Raw genomic sequence first — 27,491 nt, forward strand, 5'->3', positions numbered from 1 at the left:
TGTGTAACAACTCAAATTGTCTCTTTTTATTATTGATACATTTATAAAGCATATTGCACAGGAAGTCCTGACCAACCTTGACAGATAGAATCCCCTCAAAAAATGTGTAAAATATAAAACAATAACAATAAGCATAAGGAGCCTGCAAAGTTGTAAAATGAATCAAAATACACTCCATACTTTGTTCAGATTTTTTTTTTTATCTAAGAATTCTTTGTTGTTTATGTATTATTCAACAACATATTGTAAGCCCTAAACACTTCTTGGCATGAGATCAGTTGAGTCACATACCTCTGCTTGGCAAATAATTACTGCTCATCCTGAATAACTTCATCATGAATGTGCGCTGTTATCTACTGATGCACTTATTTTGGTAAAGCAGAAGTCACCCTGCGACATTTGATCAACTACTTGCTTAAGCCTTCTCACAAAGTTAAATGAGAACCAACAGAGGAGCCTCAGAAAATACGTGTTAACGGGGTTTTACATCACTGCCATTAAAAATGCAATGCCAATATATTTAGGCAAAAATCACCGTCTTGTCATAAGCACTGCCTTACTGGAAGTAAGTGAGTGACCATCACTGAGGAAATTTGTTTGTGCAGGTATTTTATTTTTGACCATAGTGTCTACATTGTCATTTCCTTAATATTAACTTCATATCAGATTCCTGAAAAGGTCTTGACTTAAAATACCATCACCCATAATCTTCAAGCAACAAGAAAAAGACCAAAATCCTGAAATAAAAATGACTCCCACACCACACATTAGAAAAAAAGAATTAAACAAATATCATCAGTTTTGCCGACGGCCATTTGGTGTCACATTAACAGTTTGATTTGTTCACCAGAAGTTGGTTTTTTTTTGTTTTGTTTTTTTTATATGTGTGAGTGGACACACGATTAGCTTCCCTGTGGTTTCACTGCATTACCTGCTGTATAGTCCAAGTAACTGGGGTACTGAGGAATTTCAAGTGTGTGATATGTCCATGTGCATGTGCAGTGCAGAGGGCATAAGACTCGCTGAGTCACATTGGCACCACCGGTCTGTAAATAAAACTCAGACTTGGTTTGGGCAGGCAAATGTCTCAAACTCTGGAGTACTTAGGCAAAAAGCAGCATCAACATGTCTCCTGTCTGTAAGGCCTGACATGCCACATTTGGCTTTAGTGCAGTTATCTGGCGACTTCAACCTGCATTTAAGATTGTTTTACACTGCTTTACATGAAATACATAGATTTGTAAACATTAATGATGTAGGTCAGTGTTATTCAGTCCTGATGTTCAGGGCGAGGAGTCCTGCTGGGCTTAATTCTAACAGGCCAATCAGGGACTGACTGATACAGATTCAATTTAACCATCTGCCAGGACAGAAAACCACAGCACACACTGTCCCAAAGACCAGGACTGAAGAGCATTGATGCAGCTCACAAGTGTGTGGTAACACAGTTCCTATTCACATCTTAGTTTTGCAAAGTTTAGGACTTTGTACTGTTCAGGACCAGATACAACTAACACCCATGATGAAAATATTAAAATAAACAGGCAGTATTAATAACATCTCTTCTGCCTGGGTATCCATCCTGACCAAGTCATTCATTTGTACATCATGTCGTATTACTCATTAACCTTATTTATAAGATTGAAAGGATAAGTCTGATGATATTCTATATTTTCTTATTGTCAGCAAAGATTAAAACCAATGATTAACTGGTATAACAAGGTTTGCCTGATACATCTCACCCGGTATAAAATTTCAATGATATACAAAAACTATTAAAAACCAATAAATGAGTCACAGAGTTGTACTGGGTCACGTTTCTTCATAACAATGAAGAAATGAGTTTGAATCAATCCTGGATACACCGTGCACCAAATCAGTGACTTCAAAAGAGTCCCCAACAAATCCTCTTTACTCCTGTTTGAGTAACAAGTGTTAAAAAAATCTCAGTGCCCCACTGTTGTAGCTGCTGTTGTCAACAACATCAAAAACATAGAATATCATCAACCTTATCCTTTAATTAAAGTGGATGGAGATAAAATCTTTTAAAAAAAAGTTTTCAAAGTTTTGTTCTAAAATTTGCAATTAGTTATTTAATAAAAAAAAAATACAACCTGAATAAACATCCCCAATTTGAGCTACTCCAAATTATTTTCAAGCTGTGTGGTGAGTGTGTAATCTAATAACAGCCCTTATGCATTAACAACATCTGCTCAGGTGTGGCTTTGCTCGTAGTTGTACACAAACACATGTGCACACCTTCCTGGTTTTTTTCCCCGTACTCTGAAGACGCAGCTCACGAGGAGAGTCTCTGAACGCTGTCGGATTGTCTATAAGAGGAACAACTACATTATGCATATCAGTGATGAGCTCCCCGACAACAACAGGCAAACTGAAGGAGGTGGGCTGGGATTACTGTGTGTGTAGACGGGACCACGTGCTTATACACATACACAGTATATATTTGCATCATGATTCCCCTCCACATTTGGCACTGAAAAACAAACTACAGGGTTGGGGGTTGGGGGTTGGGGGTTGGGTGGCAGATGAGTTGCACTCTTCCAGTGACACTGACATTTCTTGGAAGAATACAACAGACAACCACAAATGCAAACTTCCCAGGGAAAAGGCTTTTTTTCTGGGGGGTAGGGGGTCGATGTCTCATGTGTGGGAAGTCTGATTAAAGACTCAATGCTACTGAGGGAGGTAGATGGACTCGATTATTTTACAAGGCAGAGAGTTTGCCTCAGCCGCGCTGCAAGTCACCTTTGAGACACTTTAAGAGCAGTGGGGTGCCAGCTGAGTTATGATGAAGTAGGGGGAAAAGCTAAGCATTGAAAACTGGTCAAACAGAACCTTTCACAAGCGTTATACCCCAACATTGTGGTAGCAAATGTTCCGTCTCATTTAACACCAAGACAGTTAAGTTAGCCTTCTCTGTATACTGTGTACAATAACTTCATTTGCCGCTAATGGACATGGTAGTTTTACATGGTTTCCGGACCAAGTTAAAATTGCAAGATTTACAAACTCATGACCACCCCAGTCTCTCGCCCCTTTTACACAGAGATCCTGTTGCACTGCAGTTAAGAACACACCTCATTATGTTGCCTTTGTTTGTTTACACTGAACCAAACAAAGTCGACATAATGCCGCCCTAGTGTGTGATTACAGATAACATGCCGGCGCTTCTGAATCAGAGAAGTGACATATAAGTTAACAGCATCGGCGTCTGTCCCGCCACACCAGCCCTCCCCTTTCCACGGATGCTGTCGGCTTAAAAGCGGAACAACAATGCCCCCTCCATTCTGTGTTCATACCTTCTATACATAACGGCAAGGCAGAATAAAGGCGCAAAGTTCCCGCCTTGAACAGGCTGTGTGAAAGGGGGTTCTTTATTTCTACAGAACAGACGGTTCACGTTTGTTTCTTCAGGGAGATCTGTTTAGTGTGACATCAGGATGAAATCCTCACCAGAGAGGTTGGCTCTCAAGACCTTTGGCTGAAGTTCTCGTCTCTTCCTGTGCTTAAGGTTTGAAGTCTATGATTATCATAGGCTGATTGGATTTCTAGAGAGGCTAGTAAGAAGAGAAAAGGGTGAACAGGTCTCAATGATTTCTGTAGCACATAACCACTGTCTTCAAGGGTTAAAATATCCACGGACTTGAGAGAGCTCATGGTGTCTGAGGAAGTCACAGGCAGGATATTTTGGTCAGTAATGAGTTTTCACTTGAAGAAAGTGGAAAATAAATCCAATACAGATCCAAACTCTACAAAACAGTCCCTCAGAGCTCAGTTGATTAGAAAGATAAAAGCCCAGTGTCCTGAAACAGCTGTGTTCTGCTTCACATTCAGCAGCATCAGCCATGGGAGGAGAAGATGGGCCTGCTGATGTTGCTGTTGGTGGTCATGGCTGCCAATTCCCACCTGGCGTGAACAAGAGGAAGAATTAGCAACGAAAATCTTCAGGAAGACGGAAGGCTTGCAGTAAACTCCAATAAAATGTTTTTACATTGTAATCAAACATGTTGTATTACTGTGTGATGTTTTTAATAACCTTTTTTTCCTGACTGATTGAATACATAACAGATTTCTATAGTTTGAAATATCCAAAGTGCTAAATATCTAATGTACTGACAATCAAGCAATAGTGTGACAATTGCTCTCACCCTGTGCTCCCCCCTTGTGCGAGCGAAGGGCCACGATGTGGACAAGGACGAGAGGAGGCCCCGCTGTAACACGAGAGCCAGGAGCAGGGGCTGACAACAGGCTCTAGTGCTGACCTGATGACAGGTCAGAGGTTGAGCTCCAGATTGTTATCACTGGCTCTGGTTTCACACTCACTCCCTCTCAATTGCTTTGTTCGTTTTTTTTTGTTGTTGTGCGCGTGTGTGTTTAAGAGGGGAGATTGGCATTGGAGCTGGAGATGCCAGTGAGGGGCAAAGGAGTCTTGTGACCCCACAGAAAACCCTCTAAGGGTTAGAAACACAACTGCAAACGCTAAAGTGGGGAGCGTGCAAGGTGGCAGTGACGGTGCGAGAGAAATGGGAGGCCAAGAAGAGTAATTAGTATCAAGTTCCACGCAGAAAAAAAAAAACACTTCAGTGCAAGCCCTCCATTTAAGACACACTCCTCTAATGAGCGACATCAGCTTGACAAAATCTCTTCATTAAGGATATTTGAGAAATGGTTTTATACTTGTGTGAATATAGAAAAAATCCATAGATTTCAATGAATGTGAACTTGCCAATTTAAAACATTTCACCTCAATCTGAAGCTGAGTAAAGGTGGTTGACGAGAGAGTAATTATTGAAAACACACTGTTTTTAGACACATATTTTTGCCTTTACGTGTTTTACCAGCTTTAACACAGTTATTACAACTTCCCTACCCTGTGATTGCATCACAACACATCAAATAGATATTTGCTAACTTTTGAGTCCCTCTCAAAAAAACTGTAAAAATAATTTTCAAACTTGTCACTGAGTAAAATTATGTATTATTAATTTATCACGCTAGTCTCTTTAAGCAACAGTGTTTCCTCTTTTTCCAACCTAATACCTAGGAGGCAGTGCTTTTGATTTATTTTCAATTATTTCACTGTTGTTTTATAGCTGGGTGAATGAATTTAATTTGGAATAGATGCCAAAAAAACACCAAAATTCATATTTTAATCCTAAGATTTAAGATCTCCAGTTTTATCATGATCTGAGAAAATATAAGTGTGTGTGTGCTGAGTAGAAACGGCACTTTCTAAGAGTAAGCTTCTGAGCCAGAGACTAATACTGCTACGTCCTGTCTGCTCATAATGAAACAGAACTATTAGTGCCATTAACTGAACTCTACAAAACGGAACAAAAGAGAGCAGAAGAAAACATGTAATTGATAACTGAACGACTGGCCCGCTAAGCAGCTCGTCTGAGGAATGATTTTTCCACCACTTTTTTAACAAGCAACAATGATTTGGTCTCAAGATGTGAAATATTACAAACCTATAAATTCTTAGCTTACTCCGGCTTGGTGGTTTAAGAAGACAAATTACATATAGTAGATGAAGAGGCATTTTAAACAATATCACAACATTTTAAGGCCCAAAAAAATAGAATCTGAAATTGTATAAAGAGGCAAATCATTTATCCAAGGAATTAATCAAGAGCCAGATGTGGATCGCACTCAGTGATTCTCACATGGCCGATGTTAGGCTGGTTACTATTCTGAAACCACATACAACTAACAACAGTTGGACTGTGCTAGCAAAGAAATTTTTGCCTTTAATATTTGAATTTCTGGCAGCTTATAAAACATTTTATCCGACAGCATAATGTGTTCAAAGATAACTCACCTGTGCTGGTGTGTGTGGCTATAAAGTGGATCTACTGTAGTTTAGAGAGAAGTTTTTGGGTCTTGTCTTTATTCTTTTCAAGACAGTGACTTTATATGTATCATCTTGCTGCACACCATTTATTCATAGCTATATTTTATCTATTTTTGTTGATCTTTAACACTTCCATGCTACAAATACATGGAATGAGAAAGTCCTCTCCTCCTCCTATTTTATACCATTTTCTTCTGAATGTCAATGCATCAGCTTTTGTGCAAATTGTACACAGGTACACAATGTACAAACTGAAAGCATTATATAGTCTATGCTAATGTTTCACAATGATTGAATAATGTTCATGCTGTTAATTGGAAGATTATATAATTACGTACAAATTTTACATGTGGGGCCTTAAAGTAAAGTCAGAAAAAAGCTTGTTGCACTGTTATATGGAGGATAATGAGTCATAATTTGCCTCATTGAAAAACAACCTCATTATTCAGAGAGACATAGTGGTGGCAACAATGACAAACATAGTACAAACTGCATGAACAACAATGTGTCAGCTCAATGACAAAACAGGACTAATGTTTGAGAAGAGGAAGCTTGTCTGACCTGATATCATGTGGGAGTCCTGACTGCTCCAGACTGTACTGAATAACAGCTATTTTGCATAACGTCTTCAAATTAGGGCCTGAAAAGAAGAGAAAGTGTAATGAGTCAGAGTCTGATCACAGATACTAATCATACTCAGGCTAATAATATCCATTTCAGCTGTGGGAATTCAAAATGGAGTCAGGCAGGTCAGATCTAAGAAGCTGTAGATGAAAGGAGTTCGATCTGCTCTCCGTGATGTAAAAACCACGTTTTGTTTATAACATACTGCAGAAAAACAACACAATTCACACAAGGACATGGAGAACATGATGATGCTAACTCAGTGCACAAATCATCTTATTCTAAACCTCCTTTGTAATACTAATTATAAACTTCCCCTCAATTACAATCACCGTCATGGTTGCTCCACCATATGGTCAGTGATAAACATTGTGAGGACACACGCGACTGGCACGTGGAGGAGTATGCCACAGGGGACGCCAGTGGGTACTGCCAGTCCCATACGGTCCCTGTGTCCCAGTGTAAGCCCACCTACACAAACCCTAACTGTGACCTGACAGCATTACAGGCTACCCCAGTGCAGGCAGGATATGGCTATATTTGGTAGTCCAAGAGACGGAAGTGCGCCATGTGATAACACAAAGCAGGGCCAAGGCCAGGCTTACTAGGCCAGGTGAGAAATGAAGCAGCGCTGTCAGGAGGGTACTGGTAATATAAAATGTACTGAGGAGACCAACAGATATATTATTTAACCAAGCATGGTGGCTGAAAATACTGAGGTGGACTTAGGTATCTGGAGGATAATGACAGGGATACTTACTGAAGTCTAAGATATACAGGTCTGAATGATCCATGAGGTTAAATTCATCTCCCATTCCTTGCTCCGGACAGGGACTGTAAAGAGAACAAAGAATGATTTTATAATATTAGGACTGTCAACAGAAATACATTGAAAATTACAAGTGGTCAAAGCTTCAAACCAATCCCCAAGGAGTAAGAGTAAGGTCTTAAACCTCCTTTCTGTTTTCATGAGCATGAGCCTGTAATTGATGTTCAACTTCCCTCATGTCAGTCACACAATTCCCAACAATTAGTTACCTACAGGCTCCCTAATACTAACCTCTCACTGTCTTTGTTTGTTTTAATCACTAAGGTTCATAATCAGGGAGCCGCAGATTGTTCTCAAAGAGAGCAGCACTGGTCACACAGCGCTCTCCTCTCCTTATCATAGGCTGGCTTGATTTAAGCCCACAGGAAGTCGAGCACTGTAGTGAGACGGCAGGCTGGTCCGTGCTGATAGTCTCCCAGACCTGTGCAGCCGTTGATATCACTGCACATCTGTTTCCTGCCACCGCTAAGCACACACACCTGTGACACACCTGGTGCACCACAGCTTAGAAAGCCTTGCTGTGTCACATCTCTCTTCAGTCACCTTCTTTGTATCAATTAATCAATAATTAAAATGCAAAACCTGGCCACTTAGAAAGATAATGTATAAAAACTCAAGTAAAAGTAACAAGCTACAGTCTGTTGGATTGAACTAATATTCCAACAAGGTAGCAAGCATATTTCTAGAAATGTATGCAATGCACCTCATTGCTTGCTTTTTATATCCGTAACAATGGTGCACAAAGAGCCTAATCAGTTTAGAAGATAAAAATGCACAGTACAGTGTTACACTATCCAGGGGACAGTTTCAACCACTCAGGTGCCTTCACCGTGCCCTTCAGTGTCTGCGAATATCTATCATGTAGAATAACAGAGACTTTGCAGCTGTGTTTGGTTGTTAACAGCAGTTTCACAAGATGCTTTCCGCTACACATGAACTGGCCACTGACTGGCAACCAGACACCATCAGACACCACCACAGCACTGTTGAAATGATCTTTCTTTTTGAATTGCTTCGAATTACACTTCTTTTATTTCCCATTTTCTTCAGTCTCTTTCCATTTTTCATTCTATCCCCGAAACCATCCTCTTGCTGAACACAATATACTCTCTTCTCCTCTGTCTCTCCACCCATCAATCTCTATTCCTCTTTCCCGCTGTCCTCTCCATCGCGTCTCCCTTTTGCTGCGTGTTCAGGATGTTGTAAGGGTTTTACGTTGCTAATCTTCCCTAAACAAACACTGTGGTGGCTTAAAGCGGCCAGGAGAGGAGCAGAGCACGAGCACAGTCGTCCCAGGGGGCCAGCTGGGGAAGTCATTACGCCCCCCCCCCCCCCCCCCCAGGAGGTGGTCCACCCAGGCTTACAGCATGAGCCTTTATCAGAATACCTGCAATCACCCCCCCATCATCAGACTGTCTACTCCTGGACCTGGCTGTATGCAACTTATTGGAGAACTAAATTACAGTAATTAAGGTTATTTATTAATACACTCACAAACACATCTCATTAAAACTATAACACTGGTCAGTGACATTCCTGGTGGCATTGAACCTTGTCAACAGGACATTTATTAGGACTTCAGACTGAAGTGTCCTTACACACCAAGCCAACAGTCGGCTGCTGGATGCAATCAGGCCGTCATTAAGCATCTGTGGCCCACAACAGCCTCTAGTTTTTGCTTTCTCAATGTGTCTGTCATCATTGGCTCTAGTTGGTCCTTATGAATTGCTGGCCACAAATTCAGCATGATGAATATTATTACTTTTTTTATGAAAAGAAAAAATCCAAATACTAAATTTGGCTACATTAGATGTTGCATGTGAAGAAAAGACACTAACGTCAACAGTCTGTCTCCATTACAGAAGTAATGAAAGGTAGCATCTCTATCTAAAGCACACACTGCAGTAGCTGTCAACTACTATGCAAGCTCACATGGAGAAAGGCTATAGGCCTTGGATGCTGACGCGTGAAAGGGTGCAGATAAGGGGATGCTTGAACAGGGACAACAAGAGAGGTGACGATTGCATCCCACGGGACAAGGCTTTCTCGCATGCTTATGGATAATGACAGACTGGGTGTGAAATTCGGCAGAACATTAGGCAATGGTAATGCTTTATTGGTCACCGCAAAAAGGAAGAGGCTGAGGAGGATCATAGAGGCAGAGGAAGGAACAAGGGGGGGTAAGAGGTATCTGATAAGCCCCTTTTACACAGCCTGTTCAAGGCGGGAATGTTGTGCCTTTATTCCACCTTACAATTCTGTAGAAACAGATATGAACATGGAATCAGGGGGCATTGTTTTCCTGCCTTTGAGCCTGCAGCAGAGATAGTGACAGAGTCAGATCAATGTCTGTGTTGCGGACCAAATGCCAACACTGTTGTGCCGCACTTCACGACTTTTGTTGGTTCAGTGTAAGCAAGCGAAGTCGGCATAATAAAGGGATTTCTTAATGGTAATAAAATGGGATCTCTGTTTTAAAGGGGCTATAGACTGGGAGTGGTTGGAAGTGGGAAAAGTCACAGTGTGAGACTTAATGCAGCATCCTTGTGTTTGTTGGCTCACTTTGTTACTCGATCAGCAAAGTATCACTCTGTGTGAAAGTGCTCCTCCCCCTACAGCAGCAGTGGTTCCCAGTCTGAATGAGGCCTGACTGATGCCGCTCCCCCACTAAAACAACACTGGTTGCTATTTCAAACAACACTCAGTGAGGGTGTCTAATCACCCAATTGCCAGTCCTTTCTAGCAATGCACTGCCTGCTCCACCTCATTATCTTCCACACCGAGGTCTCAAAACGGTTGAAGAAAGAGCTGAACTACTGTCCTAAAACTAATGAGGGAGCACCACAGAGCCTGGGAACACTTAAGACCTTCTGAAGAGTCCAGGAATTTAATTGCCCACAAATTCTGTGGACAACTTTCTGAAAAAGCAACAATGCAAATAAAGTGATGAAAAAAAAAGATTGAGAGTTGGAAGAAAACTCCATCAGTGACAGCACTGCTTTACAAGTCTGTTTTCTAAGTCTGTTTTCAGCAGCTTCATTGGCCATATCCTCATTCTTGGGAGTGATATGATCTGCATCCTTTTCCTTTCTCCACTTCCTATTGAACTTTGGTCCTTCAGAACCATCTAGCTCACAGGAACTCATCACACACTACAACTTCCTTCAGAGCGCCTTATCAGGAGGGCCAGACACGCATCAAATTATTTCAGCAGGACTTTGGTACAGAGTGAAAACATGGGGAACGTGCTGGGAACAGGTAACGATAGTACAACAAACCAAAGAAAAAGACAGCAATTTGTAATGTACTTCTACATTAATGCAGTATGCAACACATGAAGCATGATTAGATGGATATTAGACACAGGAATGGATGGCATTTTAAAAATCAAAATCCCAACAATAATATATGATTATGGCTGCACTGTGGCTAGACTCTTGGGTAGGTGAAAAACATTTCTCCCTTAAAGAGAGCATTCATTTTGCTTCCCAGAGTTTTAGCTGACGGTATGCAGCCAAGCAATTATTAAAAATGTCAAGTAATTTACTTCAAGTAGCCATGGTTATTTGGTAATAACATAAATTCTTTTGCCCTCTATTCTTACTGTCATTTTTTAAACCAAGAAATGTTTTTACTAAATGGCAAAGCCTATAGCGAGAATCTGATATAAGGGGTTAAGTGGACCGTTAAGAGCCCTGCAAGAGTTGGCAATGGTTTGGGAGCTAAACTTTCCTAAGCAAATCCAACAGACTTAGTTATCACAGATTGATAGGTTCTTGTCCTTTTCTTTTGGCTTAATCTCTACTGTCTCACCTCATTTTACCAAGATATCTGTGCCCCCTCCTGGGCAGTGGCTGGACAGTGGATTAAGACCTGTAGCTGCCCAGACCTAAGCCCCATGCAGAGGGTGAGATACAAAGTACAGCTGGCTCCCTGAAAGAGACGCTTGACTTCAGATTAGTCAGAGGAGATGCCAGCCGCAAGCGAAGCATGAATCTCAGATTGCAACCCCTTTGGGCAAAATGCGGTTGGAGTTGGTGGTGGTATTGGAGAGTAAAACGGGTGCTATAAATCTCATGCAAATAATAATATAGTCGCTTTTATCAGGAGTGGATGTTATCAACCTAGCTGCCCATAAAACTGAGGAAGAGGACATTAAATAGTGTTTCAGGGCCTTGAACACAGCTGGTTAATATACAGGGGAAGGTCTCAGGGGGTTGTCAAATGCTCCTCTATAGCTAACAGATTCATTCTGGAAAAATAAGTTGCTTCCTCTATAGTCCAAATCTCCACCTGCAGGTTATAAGACCAGGACTCAAGGTCAGCCACCAGGAGACACTCACAAGAGGAAATACTGATGAACATCAGCAGCTACAGACCATAGTTTCAGTACAAGGTTTTGGTTTAATCCTTCTATCAGACTAGCTCATTATTACACTAGCTACTTTTGCAGGCGAAGTGACTACCTCTGTCATATCCTGCTTTTTTACTGTTGCTACAAGTGTTTCCTCTCATTTTACAGACAAGCAGTGTTGTTTAAAGACAACTCGCTGATTGTGAACAACTAGTCTCATATTCTGTTAAATCGTTTGGCTGGTGTGTTGTATTTGTAGTTTTTACTTGTTCACATAGTCTGGCATTGTTCTGCTGAGGGGGCGTAGAACTACCAGGAGGTGTTTTGGTTGTGATGACAGTAGTAAATCAAAAGTTAAACTAATGCTATTTAGACATGTCAGTTTAAATGGACAATAGCATCACCTATGAAGGCTGTTTATTTGAGCCGCTGTGTAACACTCAACCCTATGACACTCTAATGTATACAGCCTGTTAGTGGGTTAAGGAGGGTTAAGATGCAGATGAAATACTATCATGAGCTTGTCTTTGAAGAGTAAATCACAGTGTCGCTGTGCTGCCCCAAGGTCTTGTCCCGCCACGTGCTGGATGCCCCATATCCTGCTAGGGTCACCTCCACTGTTTGACAGCTTTTATCTCAGGCATACGAAACACACACACACGCGCATGCAGACAATTAATAAAGGAAACTTCTGCAGCTTACCCTTTGACACTGAAGGCCAAACAACAACATGTGTGAGGCATCAAAATCTTCGGTGTGCTGATAAGCACGTTTCCATGGAGCGGCAGATGTTAAGACATTATGGGATGCAGTGAGTGCATAAGAAAGGGCTGATATTTACATTCAACAATAAATGAAAATCTGAACAGACGGGTTTTCATATAATATCTAGCGAAACTATAAAATGCCTTGGAATCTGTTCTGCCTCTGTCCCATGTTGTGTTTAGTCTAACATTTGAACTGTCAGGTTCAACAGTGATAACAAGTTGCACTTTAACGGGTTAGGCTATCATAGCAGCGGCGCTTTCAGCCATTGATAAGGTGCAAAATGGTCTTGTGGGTGATATCAAGGCACCAGGCTTTTGACCTTCCTGGTCTACTAAACAAAAATCACTGCACTCTGCAGAAGCTCTCCGGCTCAACAATTTGCTGTTTTGAAATGACCAGTTAAATTCCACACAGATTAAATATCATGGTGAGATTTTGCTGGATTAAACAAGAGGTCTGTGGCGGGATGTTTTGGCTAGCAGTGAGATTACCTGGTATGTGGTCTCCCTCTTGTTCAGAGTGTATGGCAGTCACACACTCTCCCTACCTTAATATTGAGTGGTAACACGAAACCTATTTGAATTTTACATCAAAACTAAAATTGAATATAAGATCGAATCTTATAAACAAAACCATGTCTACTTATATTTAGCATTCTGTACTAAACCAGGGTAATGAGCACAAATGCTTCTGCAGCTAATGTTAGGTTTGGCGTCAGCATGCTTTCCATCTTCACTAAATGTACCAAGCAACTCTGCATATTGCCAAATGGAGCACACACATTCAGGCTGGCAGAGCAGAGTAAGCATGTGCGTGTGTATGTGCAACACTCTGACGTCGGCTCGGCAAGAGGAGCTGTGAGTCATTAAGTCATGTGAACATGTCCAGACACATAGAAACACACACAAATGGCACACTATACTGGAAAAAAGAAAATGATGGAATGAGACTAAGTGTGGGCCACTCCTAGATGTTTAGACAGGTAATTAAATATATTATATATATAAAAATTAGGAGAATTCCTATCTGTAGAAGGTCTGCAACCAACATTTATAGTCATTGTTGATAAAACTACAAATTATTTCTTCAGTTAAACAATTAATTGTTTGGTCTAGAAAACACCAACAAGTTCTGAGAGTCCAAGGTGACATATATTGTCTTGAGAATGAGAAGATGGAATCATCAAATTTTTGTGCCATTTTTGGTTGAGAAAAATGAATTCAACAATTAAATGATTATCGAGTAGCTGTCAGTCTTAATCAACTAATTGTTTCAGCTCTAACCCACTGGATGTGAGTGTGACACAATGTGCTCCTCTTGTATTATTTCAAACATCAAGAGAGACAATGAGCAATCAGCCACTATAAAAAGAAAAGGTTGCAGCTCACTGCCTGCAGGTGGAACCCATATAAAAATTGCAGCAGCTATTACTTTCCTTGTCCGTAAGCAGTGACATCAACATGTCTACATTTGCAGGTTTCAGCCACTGCTTTCCTTTCCTCTACGTGGTGCACATTGGTACGTTTAAAACTTCATGGTGTATTTCTACTACCACTAACCTCGCCATCATTTGTCTGAGCTCATATGATGGCAGATAATAACTTTGCCTCTTACATCACTGGATTACATAAGGGTCGGAGGCCTTACCTGGGTCTGCCTAACCATAGTGACGACATCAAAGAGACTCATTCATGGCTTGGCTTTGTTAGACCTGAACTGACATCCAGTGGTCCCTGCTGCTCACAGTGAGAGGAAATTAAAACCCCTTTGAACAACACTCATCATCAGCAGGCCACATAAAAAAGCAAAGAATCTATATTCTCCAGCCTACAGGGATGTTTTAGATCTTAACATTTACCAAAGACCAAAAAGCAAACCTTACATCACAAGCTGCTTTCAGATATGCACTGCAACCCTGAACTTCCCTCCACATTACTTGGATGAGCTGTATGTGCGAAAGCAAACGTCCAAATCACTTGAATTGGGCTTTACTCTGCCAGATCCCTGGTATAAAGTCTGGGTAATGTCCAACTGGGCTGACATGTGAACTGAGCTGGTTATTGTCCGGAGAATTCGCAGCCTAAAATAAAGGGAGTATTTCCAGTAGATGAGAATGTGTTGTGTGCTGCGGGTGTGAAATGGCAACTCTGGATCATGTCCTGACCCGATTTCTCCAGACATTCATCTGGTATTCATATGTGAAAATGACTACAGACTAACATTTGAACACACAGAGTTGATTTAAATCAGTCATCATTACAGTCTTTAGAGAGGTATAAATATCTCTCATGGTAGGAATATATTCACTAAATGCAATGATGGAATGAATACATGTTGTCATGTCCAAGTAGTTCAAGGGACAGTGCCAGATTTCCCTCCACAGATTCCAAGCTGTCTGCTCCCAGCATGCCAATCTGTCATGTCCTTGTTCACATCCTGCCCCTCAGAGGATGCCCTGTTCCCAACCTCAAAATGCTTCCTGATTTAGCACAACCTGATCTTATCGCTAGCAATTATACACAGAGTGTGATGAATGCCAACAATGACAACATAGGCTCAGCAGGAGATCAATAATCTCTGTGGCACTGTCTTCATGTGCATCTCAACTTCAGCTGCGTTCAGTTCCTCGGAAGGTGAGAAAAAAGTTAGCAAAATACGCCGGTCCTTGCTTGTGTGCGCGTGTGAAGGAGAAGGTCAGTGCAGGTGGAGTTAGTCATGCACGGGTCGTCCTTCGTGGGGCAGTGAGCAAGTCTCAGTAAATGAGTGTAGCAGAGGCACTGAGGGTATATCACATTGCACTCTGTGAGAAAGAATGCCCTTTTAGGTCATAAATCAGAGATGGGGCAGAATTTCACGCCTTTCTGCAGCTCAGCAGGCCTGTTTACACTGACGTAAGTGGCATTCAATAGACTGCCACTAATGCCCAGCCTGTCATTCACACGCTGCTGATTTACCCTCAAAGAGGGTGTGTGTGTACCAAAAAAACATACCACAAAAAAAAGGATATCCTGAATCTACTCCTGTTTTATGGCAACCAATCTAACAGCACCTAAATTTACAAATTCAATGCAAACATCAATTCAAGTCATCCTCAAGTTCAAACATATTCTCACACTGAACACTGCACTCTCAATCTCATGTTTTATTAACCCCAGTCCCTTTGTATTCATTGGAACCTATATTGCGTTGTTGATGTTTGTTTTACAAATGTGTCACACCTCAGTGTTACGTCCAGTCCGAAGTGTAACCCCTTTGAAAGCAGAGGGCTCTTGGGCTTAATAGTTTTATTGTCCTTCACTAAAGTGATAAATTATTCCTGAACAAATTCCTGCAGGTAAAATAAATATCATAAACTCGGAAAAATATCAACAGAGGGGTTCTGTTTTGGATCAATTTGAAAGAACAACCAACCAAGGAAAACAAGATGTGGACCATAAATTTCAACACAATTTCCTTGGCAGACCCACCAAAATGAGGAGCCCCACAAGAAAACACAAGCAAGGTGTCCAGCAAATAATTCACGACAGCTTGTGCAAGCATTCGTCAATTGCACTGAGACAGACACCAATAACTTTTTTGCCCTGTTAACTGCCCTCATGTTGTTAGGTCATGCAAAAATAAACACAGGAGACAAAGCAATGGCTGGTTTTAAATGTAATGTTCACACTAAAGTAGTCGTGTTTAATGAAAAAACACTTGCTCAGTCTAATCTTAAATCATTGCAAATCATGACAGAAGTTAAAACACCAACTGAGCCGTGATAGGAAAACTTTTTTAGTCAAGAACAATAAAAAGCGAACGAATGAGTGTGGTACGGAGTGCGTTTGTGTGTCTTAGTATGTGTGTGCACGTGCTTATGGGAGTTCCTGTGTGTAAGAGGCTTAAGTGTAGCTCATGTAAACAACAAACATGCAATGCTGGTCAAGAGAACCTGTGTGGCCGACTGGCCTGTAAGGATCATGCTCTAATTTGTACAGTAACAGGAAACAACATCTTGACTCAACTTAAAACAACAGAGTGACCGCTGTACTACAAAACCCTCCACTTTACAAATAACACAAACAAAACACCTTTCTCCCCTAATAAAAAATACTTGGTGTGCATTCAGCTTAAGGTAGAAAAGCTTAATTGGCCGCAGATTCCTAAAAAAAAGATCTGCCCTGATGCTTTTAAACAGGATGTTGGAGATATCATGTGGTGTTTGATTTCTTCCTCTGCTCAGCCATCACCCTCCATCATTCCAGTGGCCCCTATGACACTCCCTTCTCCAGCCCCAGCCCTATCTGCTCACAACAGGAAATCATGACTCCTTAAAACCCATCCTCGACTAATCCTGGCGAGAAACCAAACAACACATTACAATCTTCAAAATTAAGCATCGTCTGAAGCTCTCTGTCTACTCTTAATATTTTTTTTCCATATCAATAACTAACCGTACTGACTTTTGACTGCCATGTTTATAAGCAGGACTCTCTGTTCCTTACAACTGTAGTTACTTATTTGTTTATGAAGTGGCCTTTAAAAATAGATCTGCTGTGAGTGTGTTATATATCCCTAAAAATGCTTATTATATTTTTGCCTAATTATCATTATATATATTGGGGAAAAAAACAATTTTAGTGACTATAATGCTGTTGCATGATATATGAATGAAGATTACACTTGTGTATTAGGGTGTGCTCCTCCCCACGATGTGGTGGACACTGGAGCAATAGAAAAGTAACTCAGCAGCAGCCAGCGGCCTTGAGGACTTGAGGTCCTGTAGACGTAGTGGGGCTGAGAGGACTCTTATCCACAGCCTCCCGATCTTCTCTATCAGGTTATCCCAGTGGGGATTGCCTGATAACACAGCCTTTCTGATAACAGTAGCCCAGGTCCCAGACTACTCTGGACCATGCTAAAGCCATTAGCTACCTCATTACTCCACCGGCTGCTGGCCTATCACAAGCCTGTCACCAGCCCAGTGGCACCTCACCAGCTACGAACCCCCGCCAATTCACTACTGTCTTACAACCAACAAGGGACTCATCACAGGCCGCTGTCTACAGGAGCCAGAACCTCTGGTTGGCATATTAAAAAGAAAGGACAGTTTGTTGTCTTGAGAGCATGTGCTCCATAAAGATTATGACGACAAACAATGAAAAGCGTCAGGAGTAGAAGAATTTAAGTGTTTGTAAAGAAGGGAGTTGGAAACATTTCTAGTCTCTAGGCAACCTCTGAACTTTTTCTGCAGTTTTTCTTTCTTTATTGCAAACCAAGGTTTCATCTAAAGGTTTTTATGTTTGGAGATATTGAACTGCACTGAAGTAGTTCTCATTAATTTGCAATTCAATACTTGGCTTCAATTAACTTGTGCAATTATTCAACAGCTCCAATATCATCCAAACTGGTATCTTCCATGAGATTAAAGATGAACTGCAGAATTATGCTTTAAACATTTTTGTAAACTAAATAGCTCAAATGTAAGAAACTAAATATTGTGCTTCTTTACAATATACTGAACACTTCAAAATGTTTTGTATTGATTATAAAAAAAAAAAAAGAAGAATGCTTTGGCACATGATTTGTCACATTGAGCAGCAGTGGCAGTATGAGCAGTAGTAGAGGTAGTAGTGAAAACAGTGGCTGCAGTAGTAGTGGCAGTGTCAATTTTTGCAGAGCATGGAGTGTGTAGGAGTGTCTATATTATTCCTCAGATATTTTCAGCTATGCATTCACAGCATTTTCAGAGCCAGAAGTGTTGTGACAAACTACGTAGTCAAAAACTTTACAGGCATAACACTAGTCAGTAGTCTACTGCTGCTGAAGCATACAACATGTTTTAATAATGATAAATGCGAACAGCTGGACACATCGACAAGCAAGAGTTTTCAATACAGTCCTTTCTTTTCATCTGTTATACCACGACACAATGACTGACAAAAATAAATGAGACATGCTGTTCATTATGATGGATTACCAAACTTAGGCAAGTTTCACATTTTTGCAAGTTGGTTTTCACATCCCGCTAAAATGAATGGAAATCAATAGTGTCTGGAATGTATGTAGTCTAAAAACTTAAAGCATGTTTTATATAACAAACACCATGAATCTTACTGTTCAACTAAACTTCTGACTTTGAGATATTTTGGATATTTTCGAGACAATACTTGCACAACTAAGGTGCTGAAAGCTGGTGACACACACGAGTGGGGCAGACTATAGTCTGTATTTAGCTGTGTGGCACTGCTCTCTGCATAAGAGAACAATGGCTCAGCTGGCAAACGGTGGTTTTATCATCATGTGATGTCAGCTTAAGCTTTTATCAAACACTCCCAAGTGAAAAATGGATGCAGGGAGAAGGAAAAAAAAAAAAGAAAGACTGGATGTTTGAATGTGTAACAATTCAACTGGGGGCTCTATCATTGCTCATCCAAATTATAATCGCTTTCCCCAACAAATAGTTAGGCTTGAATTTTTTACCTACTCATACATTTATGCATGTGTGCACAATACTGAGAATTTGTGTGTGCTTGTGCAAATGCATATTGAAATATACTGAAGTATTTTTAGGTGTTTATGTGCCTGCATGTACATATGCATGCATCTTTGCATCTGGGTATGTATCTAAACCTGTAAAAGTGATATTTAGGGTAAAGAGTAGTGGAATGAGTTATATTTGAAAAATGTGCTCAACAACAAATGAACTGTTTTGATGCCGTATGTGAAGATATTAATGCTTTTTAGTTAGACATAATACATAGTTAATGATATCATTTCAAAGTACTCATTAAAGAAAGAATAAAGAATTAAAAGAATAATCTAAAAAGAAGAATTTTGCCACTAGAATAATCGAAGGGGAAACCTAACAGAGAGAATATCTAGGAACATCTTTAATTACAGTGCACATACAGACCCTCAAATACCAAAAATATATCAGTTTTAGTAGTAGTAATATTTTGTGCCTCACCTTGTTCCTCCAAAGAGGATGATTCGATCTCCAACCATACAACAGCACTGCCGTCTCCGCGGGCATGGGCCTTTCCCCTTCGGCTCTACCTTATTCCACGAAAAGGCTTCTGTTGCATGTAAACACAAGACAAGTATAAGTTGAGATAACAACATTTAGACATAATGATGGAAAAAAAATAGACACACATACACCTGGCTCATTTCTTCTGCAATGGAAGAATCTCAGTAAAACTTCAGATTACATACGTGCCTTAAATAGCTCAACAGAGGGATCTTTGGAGCAACTCATTTTGCAGCTATACAAAGTCTCTGCCATTTAAAGTTACAGAAACCCACTAGTGCTTCCCATCCTGCCAAGGGAAAAGGGATGAGGGAATGAAAAGGGATGACTAAAGCAATAGCACAAAATTTAACATTTGAACACAATCATTTACATTTCAGAAATAGAATCAAATCCTTTCTTCTGTTCTGCTGAAGTGCAATATCAGTGACGAGGCTGAAGCTGTCTCAGTTGCTCCATATAAGGATGAACTGTGAAGCCTCACACACTCAGAGCCAACAGCATCATAGCATCTCTATAGCAACAGGGCATTCAGACTTCAGTGGGTAATAATGTCTATAACTGAGGTGCTGCCATCTAGTGGACTGCAAAGACCAGGTTTAAATGGTTACCAGCAGAAACCAGGTTCATGATATTCTAACACCATATAGTACACTGCATTGATGATGAATACACACCCGGTGTGTTGCATCAGTTTTAATAACAATGCTTTGTTGTGAACAAAAGAACAAGGTTTCTTCAGGAAAACACTTCAGCTGACTTGAGAATCAATCTGGCAACAAATGTAAGAGCAGACAAAGACTCCAGTGAATGAATTAGTTTTAATTACTTGTATCAGTTTTTGATGCGAGTGTGTTTCTGGCAAAAAGAGAACAGGGTTTTTCACACAAAAAAAAGGAAGCTGCCAGCCACTATCACAAAACTAACAATGGTGTCATAAGAGAGGAGATGACTGTCTACACGACTCTCTCCAGGGGGAAAGTGGGTCATTGCCAGCTAAGACTGCCAGTGCTGCATTCCCTCTAACAGGTAAACAGTCATCAGCTCAGGTAGATCAAAAACAAAATTACCATGCACTAAGTAAAGACACACCCAGTCTGACATAAATAAGTAGTGAATCACCTGGATTGAATTTCCAGAGGTCGTTGAAGTGCCGGTCGAGGCGGGCATTGTATCCTCCAAATATGTACAGCTCTCCATTGTAGGAAACTAAACACAGAAAGGAAAACCCAAAAAATGATCCAATTTATATGGTCCATCATGAAGATCAATGACATCTGCAGCATAGTAAATGGAAACATGCGAACCAGTTACATTAGCTGCATTTGTTTAATCAGACAATGTAGGCAAAAAATACATTCTTGTACTAAGTAGATGCAGAATGAACAACACTGTTTACTCTCCCACTGGACAAACAACAACAAAACAACAAAAAAGAATCCCTGCATGAGAATGAGAGGGAGACAGCACAGGCTGGGAAAAGACTGCAGTTTGTATATAAATGAATCATTACAATAAGAATGTATGAAAATGATTCCATAAGTTCTTCCTCTTTAAAATTTATTTTTTGCCGCTATTCAAACTAAGAGAACCATGGTAGTTTAAAGGAGTGAGCTGGATCATTAACCTCGCCAAGTTAAAAAGATGAATAATCTCATAACACCCAGAGTTTATTCAGAAATGTGTTCATCTGCAGCTCCCCAAAAACAGTTTTCTAATCTATTTTACTCTCCATATTTTATCAGTAGTCGAAAACAATTCAGATAACCATATCTCAATACATTCTGAGCTAAACGGTTATCTTATTTGAGAATACTTCAGAATAAAACAATTTTTTTTTTTTTTTTTAAAGAGATAATGCCAAATTTGTTCATCGTGGTGATTTTGTGTGTGTGTTTGTGTCTTACAGGCTGAATGACTCCTGCGTCCCTCTGGCAACGGTTGTGTCGAAGGTGTACTCAGCCAGCAGTTTGTCTCTGTGTCGAACACTTTGATCTTGTTGCAATAGATTTCGTTGTTAGAGTGGAAGGGGCCGAAGCGGTCGGCTCGCCCTCCAAACACAAACATCTTTGTCCCGATGATGGTGGCTGAGTGGAAGTCTCTCCAGCGCGCCGGAGTGCCCTGTGAAGAGAAGACCAGCAGATGATGCTGTGATGACTGCTGTACCTTCGCACTCCATAAAGTTTCAGTGGAGAGACAGAACAGGACAGAGAGCAAGGACAGTGGATGTAACCTACAGACTTTTATTGCATTCTTGAATAATACACCTCATAAACTGGCTTCAGTTTCAAACTCTCCAATGTCTCCAAACTTTCTATATTCATCACAAACCTGGATATAAAGCCTCATCCTCACAGTGGCAAAGAGGAGGCTTCTTGTACAGCAACTTCAGGTAAACAGCACCATCTAGTGGACCACACTTGGCATACACTAAATTCAAACCTCTCCTTTCAAGAATAATGTAGTTATGAAAACATTATATAGATTTTTGGTGTAAATCTAGCTCAAAATAATAATGAAGCTTATACTATCTGTGGTTACTATTGAACAACAAATAAAATATACTATATATACACAAAGGAGAAATGTGATCTGTTACCACCGAATGAGACTATGGTCAACAAAGGCATGCTTCTACTCCCTTTGCATTTAACTGGCCTAAAGCCACGGCAAAACCTTTCACATGACTTCCTTTCTAGAATGTGCTGCCATTGTTTTCCACAAATTTTATGCAGGCAAGCAGGCTCTTTAACTGGCTTCATAAACAGAGCAGTGGGAGAAAAAGAATATCTTTTAAAACAATAAGGTTGTATAAATTATATGAATAATGTTAAAAAATTTTAAATTGGCAGCTTAATGAAAATAAAACTAATTGTAAATATCCAAAACCACTGTGGTCTAGGAAAAACCACTTCTTGAGATGATAATGGGCTTGGTGGAAATTGAAATCAGTACAATAACAAACAAAATGTATTTAAAACAAATTCACCTTTACAGAAAACAGGTTTTGAGTAAAAGCACAGCAGGTATGTTTGTTTTCAAAAAGGAATGCAAGTCTGGGAGTACGCAGAAAAATGTATTACTCAGTCACATGCTCAATTAAATCTATAAGCAGCACACTGTAATCTCTGTGATGACAAAATGTTATCAGTTAGGAGGTAAAAGTAGAGAAAGGACTTCCTCTACCATTCCCTTCTTAACCATATGGAATGGTGTCTATGTTTAAAATACATTTTACTAGAGACAATCACATGAGCAGGTTGACTGCATAGAAGCACAAATGGCATTTCCAAAAAGGGGAGTGTATATAATCCTCTGTGAGGCTTTTTGTACTTGGCTACCTACCAGGGAGCTGCATTACATTGCAGTGTCTTTGTAACCAGCCAATTTGACCAGTGGGCGCTTGTGCAGCAGTACTGCCAACCCCAGTAATAACCAAAGGTTTGTTGATCTCCAACAGTGCTTTGAATATAACTGAGCTTGTTGCCAGTCTATTCTATCTTTGTGTTTCTCTGAGTGAGCACTTTGTGTCCATTTTTATTTGGACTTGAACATTCAATCTGTACACATAAGAACTAAAGCACTTTTTAAAATTTTTTGTAGAATAACAACTGGGGGTTGTAACTCACTCTGGCATTAATTAATGACCAAACCATGGTGGTGGTGTCCAGCTTGTGGATGTCATTGGAGAAGCAGTCAGCCTAAAAAACAGCAGAGGAGATTAATTAAGGCGTGTTTTAATGTTCAGGGAGCAAGTCACATAGTGAAGAGCGATAAAGACTCACCAGCTGTTCATATCCTCCAAATATATACATTGCTTTCCCCAGGACGCAGGCTGAGTGGCCGTCCCTTGCCCCTGGAACAGTCCCCGAAATCTTGGGTGTGAACCATCTGTGGGTGTCTATGAAGCAGGAATAGTTTATATTAACTCTGAGCATACTTGCGAGGGACCTAACCTCTCATTTTACAGTTGTGACATAACACGAGTCATCTGCAATAGAAAGTCATCACACATATAAAGAGGTGTTTGAACTCCCTGACATAAACACAGTTTTCTCTCCCATTTGCTGTCACGACCTGAACAGCTAACAGGTGCATCTCATGGAAATACAGCCTGAAACTATCACTTAACAGCATGAGTTAGATGCAAGTCTACTTACTGACATCGAAGGCATAAAGCACATTGCAGGCCCCCTCTGTGTCGTTACGCCCACCCCAGAGGTAGATAATATCATCCAGCAGCACAGCTGTGTGGCCATAACGCATATACGGCACTTCACAGGCACGCTCATGTCCTCCTGTCCTCACTGGAGGCAGCTTCATCCAGCGCAAAGACACTGAAGTACAAAACAATCAAGAAAGGAATATTTATTCAGTTATGACAGAAAAAGAGTATATTGTCAATATTTGCCTCAACGCCAAAATAAACATAACTACAATACCATACTGCAGTGCAATGGTAACTTTGAGACAGTGAACCTCAAGATACATTTTACAAGAATAAAAAAATTCAAAAGCCGCAATAATAATTAGTGAAACAATTAGGAGCTACATGTGCAGAGATTTAAATATGAAACTTAAAATAAAGTTCACTAGCAGAATTTATCCAAGCTCTTACAGCTGTCTGACAAACCTACTGTTTTTGAACCAATGTATAGTAAAAGAAGATGTAATGCGATGTCAATCATCTGAATGAAATCCAAACTGCTTTTTTGCCATTTTATTTCTTATGTATTTTGAGAGGCTCAAAACAGAAAGTGTTTGAAAAAACAGACAAGTTAAGAAAAAGGAAAAAACAAAACAAAAGGACAGAAGGGTTGGCATGAAAATAGACATCAAAGGGAGGGAGCACAAAGCAAGTGACAAGATATAATACTGAAACAATAGCTAAGGTGGTCCCGTTTCCATTTCAATCAGCTGAAGGCATCTTTATTAAGGTTTGTTTCCACAGATCTTTTCATGGTATGGCAATAGCAGGTAGGCACAAGCTACTTTAGGAAGTTGTAAAACCCTTAAGCAGGTGGCTGACAACACAGAGGGAAAAGACATTATAAAATGGGTTACAGGGAAAAGGGAGAAAAGGGAGCAGTTTTATAAAAGTTACAGCAGCACATTTAAAGAAAACACCTGTGTTTGTGAGATAGCAATGGAAAAACAACTAACAGAGACATTTTCACAAACCGCAATGGAAAGTTTGGGGTTTTAATTGCCAGCTGCACTGAGTTACCGTTATAGTGGTGAAGGTTCAACAACCTCTAAAACACTCTGTTATCCTTATTTCCTAATTTGAAAAAACAAATATTTTCTTGCTTCATTACAGATAAAACACTGGGAAAACATTGGGACACACTAAATTTGAGTACAAGCAAAACCTACAGCAGATAAGTACGGATTTAAACAAGTTCATGAAAATATGCTGCACATACTGGATTTCCAGTGCTGTCCCAATGTAAAATTTAAACACTTTTCACTGACCGTGAAGTCAGACTGCTCTTGAGACCTGAAAATTGTATTCTCATTATTTCTTAAGTTGTTTTCCAGTTCATAAAACTGCAAGGGGATGAACAACCAAGTTTCCATATGAGTTGCACTCACAAACAGCTGAAAGCAAGATATTGATTCAAGAATTCATATGCCTAAATTATGAGACAAAATTCAGGACCAATGGGATCCATAGATATAAATGTATATTCACCACCTACCTGTGTTGAATACATGCACGTCAATCTGACGGAGCGTCTCGTAGTCCTCCCCAGAGCAGTAGCCTCCAAAAGAGTAAACCTTGTGCCCCACGGCCACAGCAGCATGGTTGACTCTCCGCGGCCCTCCTTCTAGGTGCACCGACCAGCGCAACATTCCACGCGCAAGCACCTCTGTGACTGCCAGTCCTTAGACCATCACTTTGTCGCCTGCTTGGACCCCATCAAGCAAACCCCCTCCAAACCTGGGATCACGAAAACAAGAGGGGTAGCACTTTGATTAGGAGACCAGTGGGGCAAACTGGGAGGGAGGGGCAATCGAGGAGAACACAAAGGGGAACTGTTTGTCCTCATGGGCTAAGAGTTGCTCAGCTCTGCTGTTGCTGACAGGCTCACAAGCCCCTGTATTATCTAAACTGGGAGAGTATTTTAAGAGGTGATTAGACCCACACCTACCACTCTTATTTCTTTCTGTTCACTCTTATCCCTGTGCCCTCCCACTGCACTACAAAACTTTTAAATATAGAATCATATAAATAAATGTGCATCCCTTTTAGGCAACACCATATCAGTAAAAAAAATCCTATATGACTAGCATTACACAAACTGTGTCAGTAATGTTTTAGCAATAATGAAAGACTATTAGGTTACTGAAGTGTTATGAACTGAATGTGTTTCTAATCTACTGAGAGAGCCATGACGAAAGTGTCATTTGGCTGTCTTGGCAGTTAGCTTTGCATGATTGGATGGTCATGCAAATCAAAAATGTCATCTAAGTAAAATCTGCAGCTTGTAGTTTGATGTCAGCTTGTAATTCAACAATAATAACAGCAAAAAATTACAGATTAATATTCACTCACTACCTGTATGACTTACAAAAACTGCCTGCAACTTATGAAAACCAAGTGAACCTGCCTCTTGCTAAACCCTATGTAGCCCTGCTTTTTCCATCCCAATGACTCACTTTCTCACTGACCTCCAACCTTTGTTTGCTCTTAAAAATAAACCCCCAGAAGAGCATTTAACATAGACCTTTCTATTTCTAGCCCACATATCTCTGAAAAGCAACACAGTCCAAATCTGGGCAACATGCAAATGTAAGTCTTAACTTAAACAGAGTCATTGTTTTGTTTACCACTTTGTCATTGTTTAGGGGCATCATGTGAAAGCTGCCATGTAAACTCGAGAACACAGTTGGGAGTAAACTGACTCCTCACAATGCAACAACAGTCACAGGGTGATGGCACTATTGCCTCATCTTTGCTGCAGTAAATCGGTCTCCTGAAGCTTTCCCTGTATAAATTAAACAGCAATTTTCGCAGTTCTCATGTTGTATCGTCCTCACGTTGACATTGACGACAGGGACATACATCTTTGTGAAAACTGAGCAGGGTGAAAAGCAGATTCTTCACCCTCCTGACCCACTGAAGAGGATATTGTTGATATCAGATGACTAGCCATGGCAACTTCGTAAGACCACACTGGCTTTGTACATAATGGGACTCGGTTAAGAGACAAGAAAATCGATGCATACTACTGCACAGGTCCCGGTTGACCATGAATATTGGGGATCTACAGATCATTAATTGATAAAGCTCATCTAGACCCGATGACATTGAGCTGCAACACGGTTCCTACAGTACAGTTAACGCCTCATACACAAGCTAGTCGACGTTAGCTATCAAACAGGAGCAGCACACGTATCAGGGACGGCGACTAACCGCCAGGGTCGCTTGTCTCACAAAATCTACTTTAACAAGAACCGTGTATTGATAATAGCGCTCCTGCATCCAGCTGTTTGATAGCCAACTGTCCTGGAGGAGAAGCTGTTGCTAGCCAGGCTAAAGCTAATCTGTAGAGGCTTATTCAGCTGTTAGCTAGCTAACCTGAACTGAATTTAAAAAAAGACCGGCAAGAGTTAAAACACTGGCGCTTATTTTCCAACCTTACGAACCGGTTAGCTAACAGACAACAATATCAACAGATGAATATGATTTCGCTACCTTTAGGTCGAGTCGGTTGTGGTTAACTGGTGTTTAGACAGGCAGTGCTATCTAGTGCTGTCCCAAAATGAACGAACCAATTCTTTCTACCGGCATGTTCGCGAGTTCGATACGAATCGAGTTTTACACTGGTACTTACTGAGTCCGGGAAATAACCATATCCCCTGTCTAAAAAGAGTCACCCTAATAAAACCTTTCGTCTTGCCCTGTCTATTCGGCATTTATGTGTTGTCAGACTAACTACCAGTTAGTCTATATGGAAGCATATACAACCTTAAATAGTGTTAAAATGTCTCTTGAGTACCATGTGACATACTTAACTTGCTA

At 40.5% G+C, this 27,491-nt stretch overlaps 1 protein-coding gene across 2 annotated transcripts; it reads right to left on the reverse strand.

The window, feature by feature from the left end:
- Positions 1-2: 2 nt before the first annotated feature.
- On the reverse strand, positions 3-27,230 carry klhdc3 (kelch domain containing 3). Of its 2 annotated transcripts, XM_087175468.1 has the most exons (12): positions 27,165-27,230; positions 25,165-25,406; positions 23,623-23,799; positions 23,248-23,363; positions 23,092-23,163; positions 21,370-21,583; positions 20,585-20,671; positions 19,400-19,508; positions 7,260-7,333; positions 6,437-6,515; positions 4,170-4,283; positions 3-3,927 (listed from the first exon to the last, which is right to left on the reverse strand). In XM_087175468.1, the coding sequence occupies exons 2-12, from the start codon at positions 25,316-25,318 to the stop codon at positions 3,861-3,863; spliced, it is 1,263 nt and encodes a 420-aa protein (XP_087031594.1). In that variant the 5' UTR covers positions 25,319-25,406; positions 27,165-27,230; the 3' UTR covers positions 3-3,860. The 2 variants fall into 2 exon arrangements, with proteins under 2 accessions (XP_087031594.1, XP_023267483.1); XM_023411715.2 differs by lacking the exon at positions 4,170-4,283.
- Between the last annotated feature and the right edge of the window lie 261 nt (positions 27,231-27,491).

This window comes from Seriola lalandi, unplaced genomic scaffold (assembly GCF_002814215.2).
Source record: "Seriola lalandi dorsalis isolate HSWRI2012SDOR001 ecotype SW California unplaced genomic scaffold, Sedor1 jcf7180002054470, whole genome shotgun sequence".
Classification (NCBI taxonomy): domain Eukaryota; kingdom Metazoa; phylum Chordata; class Actinopteri; order Carangiformes; family Carangidae; genus Seriola; species Seriola lalandi.